The 15,752-nt window shown below is 52.6% G+C and overlaps 4 protein-coding genes across 4 annotated transcripts; 2 read left to right on the forward strand and 2 right to left on the reverse strand.

Moving 5' to 3' along the window:
- Nucleotides 1–6,965: 6,965 nt before the first annotated feature.
- Nucleotides 6,966–8,909, reverse strand: ASPACDRAFT_57713 (ankyrin repeat domain-containing protein; the record flags this gene model as incomplete). Its single annotated transcript, XM_020203275.1, has 1 exon — nucleotides 6,966–8,909. The coding sequence occupies one exon, from the start codon at nucleotides 8,907–8,909 to the stop codon at nucleotides 6,966–6,968; it is 1,944 nt and encodes a 647-aa protein (XP_020059058.1).
- A 1,850-nt stretch (nucleotides 8,910–10,759) lies between these two features.
- Nucleotides 10,760–12,299, forward strand: ASPACDRAFT_75834 (zinc-dependent alcohol dehydrogenase family protein). The gene is made up of 7 exons (XM_020204557.1): nucleotides 10,760–10,835; nucleotides 10,900–10,957; nucleotides 11,020–11,089; nucleotides 11,140–11,425; nucleotides 11,476–11,621; nucleotides 11,672–11,984; nucleotides 12,043–12,299. Exons 2-7 carry the CDS (start codon nucleotides 10,920–10,922, stop codon nucleotides 12,234–12,236), a joined length of 1,047 nt encoding a protein of 348 aa, XP_020059059.1. The 5' UTR covers nucleotides 10,760–10,835; nucleotides 10,900–10,919; the 3' UTR covers nucleotides 12,237–12,299.
- Nucleotides 12,300–12,754: 455 nt separating this feature from the next.
- ASPACDRAFT_24394 (uncharacterized protein) lies at nucleotides 12,755–13,791 on the forward strand (the record flags this gene model as incomplete). Its single annotated transcript, XM_020199265.1, has 3 exons — nucleotides 12,755–12,892; nucleotides 12,929–13,185; nucleotides 13,335–13,791. The coding sequence occupies 3 exons, from the start codon at nucleotides 12,755–12,757 to the stop codon at nucleotides 13,789–13,791; spliced, it is 852 nt and encodes a 283-aa protein (XP_020059060.1).
- A 284-nt stretch (nucleotides 13,792–14,075) lies between these two features.
- Nucleotides 14,076–15,545, reverse strand: ASPACDRAFT_23406 (DnaJ family domain-containing protein; the record flags this gene model as incomplete). Its single annotated transcript, XM_020199197.1, has 2 exons — nucleotides 14,076–15,272; nucleotides 15,366–15,545. The coding sequence occupies 2 exons, from the start codon at nucleotides 15,543–15,545 to the stop codon at nucleotides 14,076–14,078; spliced, it is 1,377 nt and encodes a 458-aa protein (XP_020059061.1).
- Between the last annotated feature and the right edge of the window lie 207 nt (nucleotides 15,546–15,752).

Genomic DNA, 15,752 nt, shown 5'->3' on the forward strand with positions numbered 1-15,752 from the left:
TCCAGATTGCTGTCGATCCTGCATACCTACTTAGCCGGACTACTACTTGGTTGCTAACTTGCTACTCTTCGTTAGCTCATTACTGTCGTCCGGTCGGGAAGCCAGAGGAACGGGTTCTATTCCCTATTCGGAAGTTCCTGCCTCAGGAAGAACGTCGGCCGAACATACCAGGCGCTTAATTCTTCCGTGGCTGAACCTGAAGAATAGCTGGTAGCTGGTAGCTTCTACCATCATTTCTCTCCTTGAGTGAGACAGCCACCTTGAACCGATCGCCATTGTAGATTTACTTTGGCAATATTCCTGTCTACCTTGTCGATCTTCCAGGCTCATTACCATCCGCCGATTATCCCCGTTATCTCGGTCATTCTACAATGGGAAGCTGCCCTTCAAGCGAGCTATGTACAGTACTGTCTATGTACTAGGCGAACCGCTTGATCTACCCTATGACTCAACTATCTACGGTACCTTTGCCCGGTTCCTGGTGCACCAGTCGTTCGACGCTTTGATCAATCTTCTGGGCTAACAGAATTTTTCAAGCGATGACGATGGCTGAGTGCCCAGTGGTCGGACGAAAAGTTGTCTAGAAATACCGTGCTCGCCCGCGCACTGTTCGCATGGCGGACCGTTCACCAGACACGCGCCCATACCCTTATTTGTCTCGAGTCTCGACATTCCCCGCCGATCCCGGCCAAGGGTGGTCTTTTTACTTGGGCTGCGAGCATGCGCTGCTCTCGGATTCCCATAATCAGTGGTTTAATCTATCGTCGGCTCGATTTCTCCAGTTGATCTTACAAATCTTATCATTATCGCAGATAATGGGCAAGAATCCCCGAGCCGGGTCAGGCCCCATCTCAGCTGAACGAACTTGAGCTGGTCTGACAGCCCAGCTCTAGCACGCTTGCCTGGTGTGGGGTTAGCCAATTTCCCCCCCAAAGCTGGTGCCGCAAGCTTGCCCATCGTACCCTAGGTTTTGACGACGTCACCGACAGATCTATTTCTTCCTCGGCCGACGGGTCACAACCATGAGAGTCTGGAAATCCGCCATCTCACGGTTATTTCGGCAGAGTGAGAGAGAACTTCTGTCCCATGTTCTCCGCTCTTTTGGGTCTACTTCTCCCGGAGTCAATAAATCGTGCATCAGATCGTCACGATGAGGGCACAGAGGCTAACAGCTGCCCCTCTCTCACACCCTCCCCCCGTGGGCGCTGATATCCGCAATTGCCCAATCAACCCCTCTCAGGATTGCGATTTGATTTTTAGCCTCGAATTGTTACTATTTACACCGCCACAAATGGTGAGATCGGTAAGCTCGTATGCACAGCGATCACACCTGGTGGCCCCCCTCCTGTGGCCTTCTGATCCTTTCCCACGCCCAAGCCCCTCATCTCTGAGACACCGGTCGCCCCCCATGCAAATCCCTTCTCGCATCAGAAGGGTTAGCGTTGGAGCTCATGAGGGTCCAGAATTGAGCCATGTTCTAATCACAATCTCGGTGCTAGGAGGCCTAACCGGACTTGCGGCTCAAGGGTCGGCCTTATCCGCCAGCAGGAGCGCTAGCCCCCAATAATGACTATTATCTTATGCCTCGCGTCGCAACACTGCGGTGCCAATGGTAGGTGTCGGCGGATACGCCAGCCCGTCAATCCGTAAGGTGCCGAGCTCTGGTCGAAAGGTCAGCTCGGCGCCGTGCGGCTGAGTCGTCGATTCGCCGACCAGCCGCGTTGGACATTGCTATGGGCGGAAATTCGCGCGATGGTGAGCCGTGCTAGCAAACTAGTGCTCATACCTCGGATGGGTTGGTGGAGTCGCTGACAAGGATGGCTGACTCGAGACGCTGTGCCGTGGTGTCATGGCCATGTGCGCGTTGTTAGCAGGGTTAGCAGGCAGTTATCTGTCGGGCAGGCCGCCCAGACACCCTGGAGGACCGAGCACCAGCATCGGGCGCACTCAAAAATCACCACAGAATGTAAAGCTACTAGCTCATTCAGCCAGCCAGCCAGCCAGTGAGCAGCCTTGGCGGGTCAGCAGGAATTTGGATTGTATGAAGGAAGCGCTGGTGCGGGGGGGACATTTTGTTCTAGATGGGGACCGATCATGCCCACTGATTGGACCAGCAGTGCAGCCCCTAGTGCTCGTGCTCCAGCGTGACTGTCTGCAACTTTATTTAGCTACGGCGCGTCGCGAGTGAGTGAGTGATGTCGTCGATTGTCTTGCAGTGACGGACTGGTGTGCTCCCAACCGGTTTCGCCAGTCGTGATGTCAGTGAGGGGGAGAAAGTCAGTTCTGTCCCTCACCTGCAGGAGTGGCCGATTGCTTTTCCCCCGCCAATGCCGATGTATGATGTATGTATGTGTTGGCTGGCTGGCCTTAGGAAGTCAGTCGGTCTATGATCTGTATGTATAGCTGCCCCATTGTTTATCCTTCTAGTTCCGCGGTTCGCGTGTTTGGGATGTAAACATAAACATTGAAGGGGGTACAGTGAGCCATGGTACCTTGGAAGTACCCCGACAACTGACTGACACTTGACAGTCAGTGAGTGTCAGTGAGTGACGCGACCGGCGAACGCCCTCCCGTAACAGTTGCCTGAGGTTTCCACTGTTCGCGAGGGATGCTTGGTATGACATCACATTTCCCCAGCCTCCCTTCTTTCCTCTGCTTGTTCCCCCCAATCCAGTCCAGTTTATCCCTCTCTCCCTCCCTCACTCTCCCCCTCTCTCTCTCCCTCTTCTCCTTCGTCCTCACCTTGCTTGTTATCTTTTCCTTGCCGTCCCCATGACATAATACGGCGTACGGTAATAACGACCCCGACGCGTCTATTCCCCACCTTCTCCTATGAAGCTTAATCTCTCGCTTCCAGTCCTAGATGACGATATAGCGTACCTACCTTGAAAGTATCCAACCTTGCGATTCCATCTCCGATACGATCGTGGGAGCGATTGGAGCGATTGATTTGCAAAACACAATTCAAGACCAAACAAAACAAAACAACAATACCGTTCTCTCTAATCAGTCAATCAACAACGTTGACGTACTGTAGTCGCGTCTTTACGGAGTCCAGACTTGTCCGCTTCATTTCTCCGGGTCACTTCTTGGCCGTTGACCACACGCGTGCCCCAAGACCTCATCCCACCATACCCACCCGTTTTAACCGGCTTAGAGTTTGCCACCGGAGCCCGATTCCTCTTCTAGTGCCCGGGCTAAAATGTCCATATGGGTCTCACCAAGTGCCGGTTTTACCGTAGGGCCAGAAAAGCTGCCAGATGTTGGGGGCAAGGCTCCATCACGCTACATACACCCTCACTTCTTCTACTTAGACAAGCTCCAAAAGTGTCGCTTACCTAAAGGGGGAAACCCCTTCCATGCACAGCGGAAGACTAAGGAAAGCTTATGTGAACAAGAGACGATTATGCAGGTGTGCACCTCTCCATCCCTTGTATCCCTTGTTTAGAGATCTACTGGTAAAGCGCTTCTGGATGTTGGCACCACGAGTGTGGGCATGCACAGATCTCTCTCATGTCTGATTTCTTGCTTCCGGGATGCAAATTAATCAAGGTTCCTACTACCAAACAATCAATTGAACTCAATCTGATAGGGAGTTATCGAAGAAGCTTCAACGTTCAATAGCATTGCCACTATTGGGTCTGCAGGGACCCCTCCCCCTGCCCCCCCTTTCTTGCAACCCTCGTGGGACCCCCCAACTTGCTGCTCCTCGCCATAAACAAGCTAAAATAATCTATATGCAAGTCTATCTATCTCCCACTGCCCCTCTTCCCCTCCCCTTTGGTCCACTTCCCATGATTTTCGACTATTGATCTAAGATCTTCGCTGCACCCCATGTCGTGGGGAGAGAGGGGTGGAAGAGGGGAGATACAGATCGGTAGATCGATCAAGATAATCGCCAACGCCACCCGCAAGTCTATTCCCTGTGTTGGCTCACTTCAGTGCAAGCCAACCGATATCGAGGAATGGATTATCCCTCTTCTCCCGAAAGAAAAACTCCGCAAGGGCACGTACCCACCGTATCAATCAATGCACCGCACCTACCCCTTCTTTCCCTCTTGTCGTACAATACCCCTGCAACAATTTTCAAGATAGGGTCTTAAACCCTAAGCTGTAGTAATCAATATATCTGCATGAAATCCTCCGCAGTAAGCCCCAGGTTTCCCACCTGCAGCTTGGGCAGGGGGATGATGCCAGGTACTACATCGACTTGAACATGCATGTAAGCGCTGCAGGTAAGTGTAACCCTTCAGTCTGTTCCTTGCTTGTATTTGCCCTGGTGCTAGCATGTATTCAGCGCGGAGATGCATAATACTTGGGACCATCTGTTTATATGCATGTACAGTATACTTCCATGGTAGTCGAGCGAGGCAAGCATTCAGTCCATCGACTCAGAATGGACAGCACGTCGTTGCTGTCTTCACGGTAGAGTGTACACAAGAAGGGGCCAGTTACCCCTCTCACTATCGTCGAATAGGGCTTATTATTGCAGGTGATGATATTTCGCGAGCTCGAACACACCCCATATTCAGAAAGTGCGGGTTGACATTTGACGATAGATACTTTGACTGAATTAGATACCATTTAGATCCGTGACAATGTGACCCCATAGTCTGAAACCGTCGCTCCTGAAATGCACAAAATACTCCCTCCGTCATAAACTGCATCCATTCCGACCTACAACCTAGGTATCCCCAAGAAAACACCCCCGGAAGCATGCAAAGCAATCAAAGCGATAGCTTCCTTAACCCAGATAGTCCCAAGTAGCTATTATCCTACTGACCGTGCGGAGGTTCAACACACCTCCTACGTAATCTCATATCACATTCAAAAGGACCGACCCGTCAGCCCAAGAATGCCAACCCAGCCAACCGCGTAGCCTCAACGGTACAGTACAGTCAGTACGTTTCGTAGTCCCTCATCTCGCCTACTAGGTCCTTCCATTCCCCATCTACCTGCAATGTACAGAGTAGCCAAGGAAGCAAATGATCCTCGCATTCCATCCCCCCCCCCCTTCCCCTGGACCAAGTACCGAGCAAGCCATTGCCGGTGGTACCTGGACCTGTGCCATACCCCTACGCATCCATCCCTCCCTTGACTGCCTTCGGATAGGCTAGCGCTCCATAAACCCCTGCACTGCACTGGATGAGTGGTCCCGCGTGGCGTTCCGTCATTCATCATTCTTGGGGTGAGGAACAGGGACCCGTGTGTCGATCTGGGACCTTTAAGAAAAGAGGTGGGGTATCTTCGGTAACCTGGATGGATGTAAGTGGTAGGTAAGGAGAATTTCTATTTTGTCTATGGGGGTTCTTCTGGATTCAGTGCTGCCCTGATACGGTGCATTCTTGGAACCTGGGGTGTTCGCGTGTTAGCGGGACTCGAATTTAGGGGTTGGTTCCAGTTAGGCTGAGATTTGGTTGGATGGGTGTTTTGTTGGGGAGGGCTGGTTGAGTATGTGCTGGACTGTAGATAATAGGGGGGGTTAGCTCTGGTGGGACTTGGTGATGGTGGTGGTGGTGAGGGACCGGGTTTTGCTTATAGAGGTTGACTCGATCTTCTTTTTCTTTTCCAAGGAGAGCGAGTGGTGAATTGGAAAGGATTGGTACTGTCTATACATGGATTGCATGTTATAGTGTACTTCGCGGGCATGTTGTTTGGTATACTGTCGTCATGGAACTGTTGAGCGACAGTTCGAGATCGATGTATACCACAGCGCAACTCATTCTTTTGGTGGTTGGGATATGTGGTTAGGATCACTGATGCTCATGTACCTTCTTCTAATCTAAAGTGATTACTTCTGACACACAGAGCAGTGAACTGGTCCTAGATAACGATACTTTCTGCCGTCGCCAAGTTGTTCTTTCATTCCCCTTTGATAACCAGGATATCCTTCTGCATTAATCATATGTGGTGTAGCACTACCTCGCATTGACAGCCTATCCCATCTGTCTCCAGAAACACACTTCCGCATCGCAACACCAGCGTTCCAATCCAGTCTCAAACAAAGCTACATCAGAAGCAGTCCCAGAGTACCTTAGTCCATCGGTTGCCGAGGACAAGCCACAGCTGTGCTGTGATGTGCTGTGCTGTACCTAAAACCGAGCTTGGAAGTAGATCCCGTCCATTCGATCCAGCTGGTCAATGTACACCCCAAACCATCGTGCAAAAGTCCCACCCCTCTCTGTCTAGGTCTTCCTTCTGGGCTGTCGGTCGACTGGTTCTCTGGACTAGGGGAGCTTTGGTTTGGGGTTTAAACTCCCTCTTGCCGCATTGCATGAACACGGTTCGAAGACTCACGGTAATTTAATCGATAGATTGAAGTCCAGTTGAGGGGTGAGTATACATCTAAATAGTCGAGGCTGATTGTATCTTTCCAGGGGTAGAAATGAACCACAATGATTAAATGCAGAGCGTAAGGATACTGGTTTTAGATGTGTCCTGGCCTATGGCATGGACTGAGTAGCTAGCTGGTAGGGTGGCTTCGGCCGTCGGAGGGGTCGTAATTTGTTCTCTCGGGGTGAGGAAGTGCATGAACTGTACATGACTGGTTTGGCAAGTGCAGGGTTCTTATACGTTGTTTTTGTTCAGGCCCTGGTTACATGCAACCATCGCTGCATGCCCATCGTGCTTCATATTGTCTATCCAGTATAATGTTGCGACGCGCTGTTCGCCAAACCACTCCCGCTGGAGGTGAATTGATAGATGAAGAGGATGAGGCTGTCGTCACACACCAGATGCAGATGTATGTGACTGACTATATCAGAGAATATGGACTAGTGGTTACGCGCGTGGTCGCGGTAGTAGACAAGTCAAAGTATGTACCACGATAAAAGATATATAGGATTCTATGGCGGTCTTGAAGAAGTATGAGTCAGTGATCAACCGCTACTGCATATAACGCGCCAACAACAAAGAGATTCAGAAGATGAAGTAGAAGCTTAGATGAACAATCCCAAATCCATCTATCACGCCGCTGCGTCGACCTCAAACAAGTACGAGATATCCAAGGAGTCTGCGCCCCAATCGACCACACCGCACCGAATCTGCTTCTTCTGCTTCCATCGAATGGTGTTTTCCAGGCAAACATCACATCGTTCATGATCCGCCGCTCCGAGGTGAGCAAAATAATCCATCGCCGCCTCATTCTTGCTACAGACCGCATAATGCGCGGGCGGATTGCCTGCGTCATCCAGAAGCCATGGGTTTGCCCCGGCCTCTACCAGCAGCCGTATGCATCGGAAGTTCTCTCCGCGTGCGGCCCAGTGTAGCGCTGTCATCGCCTCCGAGTTGCCAGCGTTGACGTCGAATGATCCCCGCGACAAACCTAGTGCTGTGGCTCCATCTGCTGATGCTCCCGCCGTGTCGTCAGGAACGGGTCTCGGCTCCCCTCTCATAAGAGCTAAAAGCAGTTCCACTATGTCGGCAGCGCCTGTTCCAGCGGCGAAATGTAGATAGCTATTCCCCTCATTGTTGAGTTTGTGCAGAGCATTGCTGGCATGGATCATCTTCTGGATGATTTCGATATACTCTCCCCGGTTGCTGCAATCATTCACCAGACGCAGCATGATATGAATCGGCGTATCGCCGCTTCCGTGCTCTGCGATGTCGACGTCTGCGCCCGCATTGACCAACGAAAGAATTAGTTTATGAAACCTGCGATGCATATATGCCCCACTGGATGCGACGTGGAGGATTGTGCGCTCTGAGTCAAAGGGAGCGGACAGATCCACCGCAGCTCTGCCGGTGCTGACCAGTTCTATGATCCGAGCGACTGCTTGCCATCCAAACTCAGTCGAGAGCCGCGACCAAAGTGAATCCAGGGACAGTCGGGGTTGCAAGCGATGCTCCGGCCAGAACGCCGGGCCTCGACGGAGAAGCAATTGAAACACGTCCTCCGGGCCGTCTAGTGCTCGATCGATGGCACTTTTGCCATAGACATCCACGGCCAGAAGATCGCTATCGGAGTCGAGAAGTAGCTCAATCAATGATACACAGCCGCAGGCAACGGCGTTGTGGAATGGAGTGACGCCCCGGAGATTAGGGGCGAGGATGTCATTGCACGATTCTGCCCCCGCCTCTAAGAGAAGCTTCACAACTTCCGTATGCCCTTGTTTACAAGCCAGGTTCAAAGCTGTATCGCCGGTGGAGGTCCTCTCGAAAGGGTCGGCATGGTGAGCAAGCAAGAACTCCACGATGGGGATGTATCCCTGCCAAGAGGCTAAGTGCAACACGGTATAGCCCTGCGCGCCGGGCGTGTTGATATCGCCCTTAGCGCTGGTGATACTAGAGATGAAAATCCTCGAAAAGTCTGTCAGGCCGTGAATGACGACCATTTCAAACGGAGATGCCCCATCCGCGTGACTTGTAAAAACGTCCGCACCCTGCTTAAGTAAGTGCGCCGTTACGTCTAGATGACCCCCACGGACCGCCATATGCAATGGTGTCTGACAGTATCGATCGACTGCGTTGATATCTGCCCCAAGGTCTGATAGAGCTTGAACGACATCAAGGTGGCCCTGATACGCCGCTAGATGCAGAGGAATGACTCCATCCTCGTTCTTTGCATTGACGTCCGCCCCTTGGCGAATAAGGATGTCAAGCAGGTGCAAATTACCTGCTCCTGCAAAGTGGTGTACCAGCGTAGAGCAATTTTGGCCCAGAAAAGTATGGGTTGGGACTCGAGTAAAGTAATCAACTGCATACTGCGATGTCCAGGTCTTGATGCTACTCCAGGAAGAGCGGTAGGTGACAGGGCTGGCACAATAGAGTTGGATCCATTTAGTATAAAGCTGCGGGTACAACAGCAGCGCAAACCTCTTTGCAGAGCTAGTCAGTGCGGCGAGAGATTTGGGGCCGAGGAAATTCCCCAGATACAAAATAAGCTCGGGAGGAAGACTATCCAGACTCATACTGACCGGTGAAAGGAAACGAAAGATCAGGAAGGAAAAGCCCCTGCTGAACTTATAAGTGGAGGGGGCTGGCTTCATGGAATGTCCCGTAATGCAGGCTTGCAGGCTTGCTGCTGGTCCCCTTGCGCATGGAAGACCCCATGGTGAATTGTCATTGGGCTAGTTTGCAGCGAAGGAGATGAATACGACCATCTTGGCATATTGTGCTTCCACCGAGATCAAGGAAAGGCTTGATGCGCATGGAAGAGAAGCCATTTTTAGAGGGTCACATGGCATTGATGCTTCAACAAGCTTCGTGATGGTAAGCTTCCGGGAGAGGCGTCCCTTGAAATCATGTGACCATTCTATCTGTACCGATGCTCTCACATATTTGGTAGTTATGATAAACACAGCCCGCGGCTTGAGTTTATGATGAAGTTATCCGCGAAAAGCATCCGTCTTGCTGATTGGCTGTTGTTGATTGTATCTTGGTGCAGTGATTGACTGGACATAGTCCGTCTCATATGCTGATTTGCCAGGCAGCCTTACATTCTGGCGTGCGGAAAGGGCTCTCAGTGGCCCCTTTGTCCTTCTCTTATCCTCGTTTGTCTCGTCAACTGGGCGTGCTCTGTACCCAAGTCGGACGGCACGGGCAGGCAGCAGGCTTGAACCGTGGGTGCATACGTACACACACGTCCGTAGTGCATGCATCTCTCCGAAGGGTGGGTGGATGACCCCCATGCTCTTGTGTAGCATCTCCCATCAGTCAATGTCTAAATCAGACTGAGAGCCAGTGTCTGAGACGTGGACCCGTTGGTTTACCACTGACTAGTGCGGTTGTGGTGGAGCAGCGGTGAGTGTTGCTTTGGAAGCATCTAGATCCCTCCGGACGAGTTGGTTTGGCTTCCCCGACTTCCCCTTTGTCGGGGAACAACCCTCCGCTCAATTATCGGCTCATCTGTTCTTTCGTTCCGAGAAATGGGGATTGTAAAGTGAAAGAGTCGAATGAAATCATCGGGATCATATGTGCCTTACTCTCCGACTGAGTGTCGTGATCAGCCTCCTGCTGGGGAGATCCAGGGACAGATGGGATCTGGAGACAGGAACAGGAACGAAGGAATCAGACGACGCGGAGAGCATGGAGGAAAGGAAAAGAAGCCAGTCAAACAAGGCAGGGCTAGAGAAAGTGGAGTTGAAAGTGAAGCCATGAAGTCACTTGGTGGGGGGGGGAAGTTCTTTAAGTTGGGTTAAGTTGAGAAACTTGGGATGAGTTGGGTTTAGTGTTGAGTTTCGGCACGGGATGAAGTCATGCCACCAGAATCCCGAAGTACTGTGTACTTTCCCGATACCTGGCCGTCACTGTTCCGAACTTAGTCCTGCCGAGTACCGAGAGGTACTGTCTACACAGTACACAGTACAGTAATGTCCGGGAGTTTGTATGTCTCTCAATCAATTTGTTTGTATGCCAAACTGCCCGTCGGATTGTCAAAATGGACGGTCATGCTGGGCCGATGTGCTGTAGCTTTTCTGGGGTCAGGGATAGATGGGCATTTTGCCCGTACTGCTGTTCTCTCGATTGGTCTCAACCTACCAGACCTCACACACACCCTGTCAGCCCATGCATGAGACCGGGATGAAAGAAACCACCATCCGTCCGTACAGTACAGACAAACAGACAGTCTGTCTTGGCTTCAATCGGGCAATGCACTGGCAATCTCCTGTCCCCACTCTCTATACTCCTTGTCCCTGCTCTGACTTCATTTTCCATCCCCAGTCTTTGACCCCTCAATCCTCCATTGACTTTTCGCCTGTATTCAAATAGCCTCAACTTCCCCTTCGATCATGGCTCATTCTTCATCTCATCTTTTTCTTCCTCTCTCCATCATCCATCTTCACAGATACACATCTGATCGCTCCCTCTTTCCTTCTATACCCTTTCTTCATCCTGTAGGTCACTTCTTGTCCTGTCAGTGATCGGTCAGCCTGGCCAACTTGACTAACATCTCGACAGCATATCTCACATCAATCAACATGGCTGCTAACCTCCCCAAGACCATGAAGGCCCTCCGGTAGGTCCTTAACGGTTCTCCTTCGTTGAATATCCTTTCAAATAATGCTGATCCAATCCTAGCTATGAGGAGCCCCTGAAGCACGGCATCGCCGAGGTTCCTCTGCCCACTATTCGTGATAACGATGTCTTGGTAAGCCTTACAGACATTGAGTGTGCCAGACCTCGACTGACACGCAACAGATCAAGGTAAAGGCCTGCGGTGTCTGCGGTACCGACTTGCACATCCACGAGGGTGAATTCATTGCCAAGTTCCCTCTCGTCCCCGGCCACGAGACGGTGGGTGTTGTGGCCGCCGTCGGCTCCAAGGTCAAGGGCTTCGAGATTGGTGAGCGTGTGGTGGCCGACAACTCTGAGCTTTGCGGCGAGTGCTTCTACTGCCGTCGGGGAGACGAGCTGTTCTGTGAGAACTTCCAGGCTCACGGCGTCACCATGAACGGTGGCTTTGCTGAGTACTGCGCCTACCCTGGTATGCTCGTCCAGTTTTCTGATCCCACGGCATTGGCTAACACAGCGTAGCTGGCAGGGTGTTCAAGATCAAGAACCTCTCGGACGTCGACGCCACTCTCCTGGAGCCCGCTTCCTGCGCCGCGCACGGTCTCGACAAGATCGCCCCGAAGATGGGCTCGTCCGTTCTCTTGTTCGGTGCTGGCCCCACTGGTCTGGTAGGTGTCTCGCTTTTCTATTTCAATCGAATCCGGCTGACCTCTTGCAGATTCTGGCTCAGTTGCTCCGTCAATGCGGTGGCTGCCGTGTCGTTGTTGCTGCCCCTGAGGGTCTCAAGATGGATCTGGCCAAGTCGCTCGAGGCTGGTGATGAGTATATTGCTCTGTCCCGCAGCGACCCCAGCGCCCAGTTCCAGAAGCTCAAGGACGAGAACCCCTATGGCTTCGACATTGTCGTTGAGGCTACCGGTAGCGTCAAGATTCTGGAAGACTCGATCAATTATGTCCGCCGCGGTGGTAAGCTTGTCGTGTACGGCGTGTACTCCAACAAGGACCGTGTCTCTTGGCCTCCTAGCAAGATTTGTAAGACTTTTTGCCTGTTTTGTCTCCAGTAGTGTGTGCAGATGCTAATGCTTCATAGTCGGCGACGAGATCACCATCCTGGGTAGTTTCTCCGAGGTATACAAGTTCCCTGCTGCCATTGACTACTTGGACTCTGGCAAGGTCAAGGTCAAGGGCATTGTCAACAAGGTGTTCAAGATTGAGGAGTGGGAGCAGTGCTTGGAGAGCATGAAGAACAAGTCTGCCATCAAGGCGGCTATCACTTTTGAATAGTTTAGCATAGCTGGCTGTGCTTCTACGTAATGATTAACGAATGGATATGTATGATATACTCGTGTGCTCGTCGACGACGGATTCAGTAGCTTTGATGATCTTTGGATGCTGTGGGAGGTGTTGTAGTATTTATAGAGTAGCTGGTGGGTCGGCGTCACCAAGGTCCCTACCCTACCTGCATCAGAGTGACCTCAATTATGACCTGTCAGTCAATGAACTTCCTAGTTCAGTATTATGTCAAATGACCAACTCACTGTTTTGCATCGACTAACGTTAGCATTTGTCCATCCAAACGTGTATAAATCGTCTCTAAACCCGTCAAGCACAGCTCAAGTGGATCCACCTCTCTTATCGATAAGCAACTCCAACCCGTCACCTTCTCTCTTTCTCTCGCTCTCTCGCATGCACTGCATCTTTCTTCTCACTTTCTGACCCAGCTCAAGCCTCCGATTTCCCTTTCAACTTCCACACTCGCCCCTCTCAAACATACCCCTCCATCGCCCCAGTACCTCGAAGATATGGTCAAACCCCTAACCTTCAAAGGCGACAAGCCTCACAAATCCAAGAAGCGCAAAGCCGACACCTCCCTCCCGAGCAGCACCGCCAAAAAGCCCTCTTCAACACACCCAGCATCCGAATACTCCGGCGCCAATGATGTGGTGGTGGCCGCCGCCGCCGCCGACCACGATGAGGACGAGAACCCTGAAGACCAATCGTGGGTCTCCGCTGACGTGCCCTCCGACATCGCCGGCCCGATCCTCCTCGTCCTCGCCAGCCAACCGCCGACCTGCATCGCCAGCGACGCGCACGGGAACGTGTTCGCCTCGGAGCTCGAGAATCTTATAGACGGGGACCCCAGTACGGCGGAACCGCACGATGTGAGGCAGGTGTGGGTGGCGACGAAAGTGGCGGGCGTGGAGGGGTGGAGTTTTAAGGGGTCGCATGGACGGTATGTTTTTTTCTTCTGCGTCATATGAGTTCGCCCTGCTGCTACGTGTGGCGGGGTTGGTTCGAAGCGGGTGGGGGAGGGAGGTCTGCGGAGCTGGGGTGTTTGAGATATGGATTGTGCTAATGTGTGATCGTGCCCGCCAAAAATAGGTATCTATCGAGCGACAAACACGGTATCCTGAGCGCAACCTCCTCCGCCGTATCCCATTACGAAACCTTCAATGTCCATTCCGCCGCAGTGCCGCGCACGTTCTCCATTCAGACGGGCACCAGCGAGTCCGAAGAGAGCACCTTCATCAGTGTGGCGGAGGTAGCCTCGAAGACGACGGCGTCTGGGGTGAAGCTCGAGGTGCGCGGGGATACGGGGACGCTGTCGGCGGATACCAACGTCCGGATACGGATGCAGGCCCGGTTCAAGCCCAAGATCAAGGCGAGTAAGGAGGTCAAGGCGCGGGAGAAGGTCAGTCGGAAGGAGTTGGAGGGGATTGTGGGGAGGCGGCTGGAGGAGGATGAGGTGCGGAGGCTGCGAAAGGCGAGGAGGGAGGGCGACTTCCATGAGGTGGTGCTGGATGTGAGGGTGAGGGGCAAGCATGATAAGTTTGCTTGAGCCTTCTTTTCTGGGTTTGCTCAGAATGTATGAGATATGGTTGGAGCTATAATTATATATCAGATCAATCTGCATATTTGCATATATCCTGCTTTTGGTTTGTCAATGCCGTCGCTGTGGTATATGAATTTTGATTATAGGCTGTCTTCATTTACTATGGAAATGGACTTTGATGCCAGTGTGGCTTGGTCGTTCATGATGAAAAGAAGACTCCTTTGTGCTTGTATAGACATGGGTGGATTGAATATGGTACAGATTCATTATACATATACATATACACGGGTCTATTCTTTCTTGGCAAAGAGATCCCGCCAGAATTGCTTAAATCCATAGCCCTTCGAATGGTCCTCTTCGTACACCCGCACCGTATTCGAGGTACTCAGAGACTCCAGGATGCTAGCAGCTTTGGGCCCGTCCATAGCCGGTCCTCGAGCCCGCTCAGTTGCTCGTCTTTTGATCTCCTCCGCCAGACCAGGAGCTACTTCAGTATAACAAGCGTTCAGCTCCCGCTCGAGGTTAAGATACGGCTTTTGCGCCACCGGTGGAGCCATTAAATTGTAGGACCGTGTTTGAGCGTTCAGATTCTTGACCGTGAGTTCCAGGAACGAGCGCTCGGTATTGAGATACTGCGGGTCACGGAGCGGCGAGACATGCGGCAACGGCTCTTTATCTGGAATCTCGTCGGCTAGTGCTTCAGTCGTACTCGCATCAAAATAGTCCTGCTCTTCACCACTACTCCCGCTGCTGCCGCTGCTGCTGCTGCTGCTGCTGGGGTCTTTAAAAGCTTGCTCGATCTTGGCCCGTTCGGCCAAGCGAGCCTCCGCCGCGGCATACGCCTGCGCCCGACGCATCTGCGCCTCCAGTGACCCTCCCTCACTGGCAATCAGTCGGGCAGCGTGCCGTCGCCACTCAGCCCTCAGCCGGGACCGGAACCGATCGACCTCCCTCGCCAGATCCTGTTGCTTTTCAATCCAGGGCGGCACGATCTCCTGTTTCTGGATTATCTTGTTCATGAAGTACTCCGTCGTGTCGATAAAGGGACTATTCGCATTATGATCAGTGGTCACGTTCACCCCTTTGCCCCTTTTGATCTTGTTGAATTGCCCGCGCGCGATCGCATCCTCGATCCGCTCATTCGCCAACGCCGTCAGTCCTTGCAAGGTGGCCGGCATCGGCCTGGCCCCGGGCGAGAACCGCTCCCTCATCTCCCGACGCATCGCCTCTCGCTCTTCCTCCGACGGCCCCGAGCTTTGCGCCTTAGTGTATGTTGCCGTGCGCTCCTTCGCCCTGGCGAGCCGCAAGCCGGCCGACTCGTTGGGCTTGGGCTTTATCCGCATGTCGACGGGGTTGGGGATCTTGAAGGGCGTGCGCATCGGTTTGATCGAGCTATCCAGCATGCGTAGGGTGACGTCGTGGAGGTTTTCCGTGCCGGTCCAGGGCTCCGCACCGGCGATGTCTCGTGTGCCTTGTCCAGCGCTAGCCTGTACAGCAATAACATTTCTTCGTATTAGCAATAGCACACTTCACGATCCCCGTTAAACTGTAAAGTAACAAAAAAGGATGCAAGACTATACCGGCGTGTTGACTGTAGCATGCGCACTCGCATACTCGCTCTGGAAAGCCGCCGCCGCCACCCGTCCCTCCAGCTGTTTCTTCAACTCCTCCGAAAACCCGGCGGACTCGAGATTCTTGCGTGCGGATCGACCGCCTTCGAGCATAGCTTCCTCGGTCATCTCGGACAGTCGACGAGCCATGGCCCCTTGCTCCGGGGACTTCTCATTTTGGGGTTCGCTGCTATTGCTGCTGCTGCGGTCATCGCTCTGTTTCGCGGTTGCCGCATCTTGCCGCCCCCGCGCACTGCTGCCGGAAAGACATCGGAACGTCGAAGGGGAGGGCTGAATGTGGCGCGTCGTCCGCGGCGCAACAAGAGAATTCACGTATAAGGTGCACGCATGCCTTTT

The sequence above is a fragment of the Aspergillus aculeatus genome, assembly GCF_001890905.1.
Source record: "Aspergillus aculeatus ATCC 16872 unplaced genomic scaffold ASPACscaffold_3, whole genome shotgun sequence".
Lineage (NCBI taxonomy): Eukaryota > Fungi > Ascomycota > Eurotiomycetes > Eurotiales > Aspergillaceae > Aspergillus > Aspergillus aculeatus.

What these genes read in the sequence shown, in the direction of transcription:
- ASPACDRAFT_75834 (XM_020204557.1), top strand. Translation starts at nt 10,920, where the DNA reads ATGGCTGCTAACCTCCCCAAGACCATGAAGGCCCTCCG. An exon ending in AAGACCATGAAGGCCCTCCG is followed by an intron (nt 10,958 to 11,019) that starts GTAGGTCCTTAA and finishes ATCCAATCCTAG; the next exon opens with CTATGAGGAGCCCCTGAAGC. An exon ending in TGAGTACTGCGCCTACCCTG is followed by an intron (nt 11,426 to 11,475) that starts GTATGCTCGTCC and finishes AACACAGCGTAG; the next exon opens with CTGGCAGGGTGTTCAAGATC.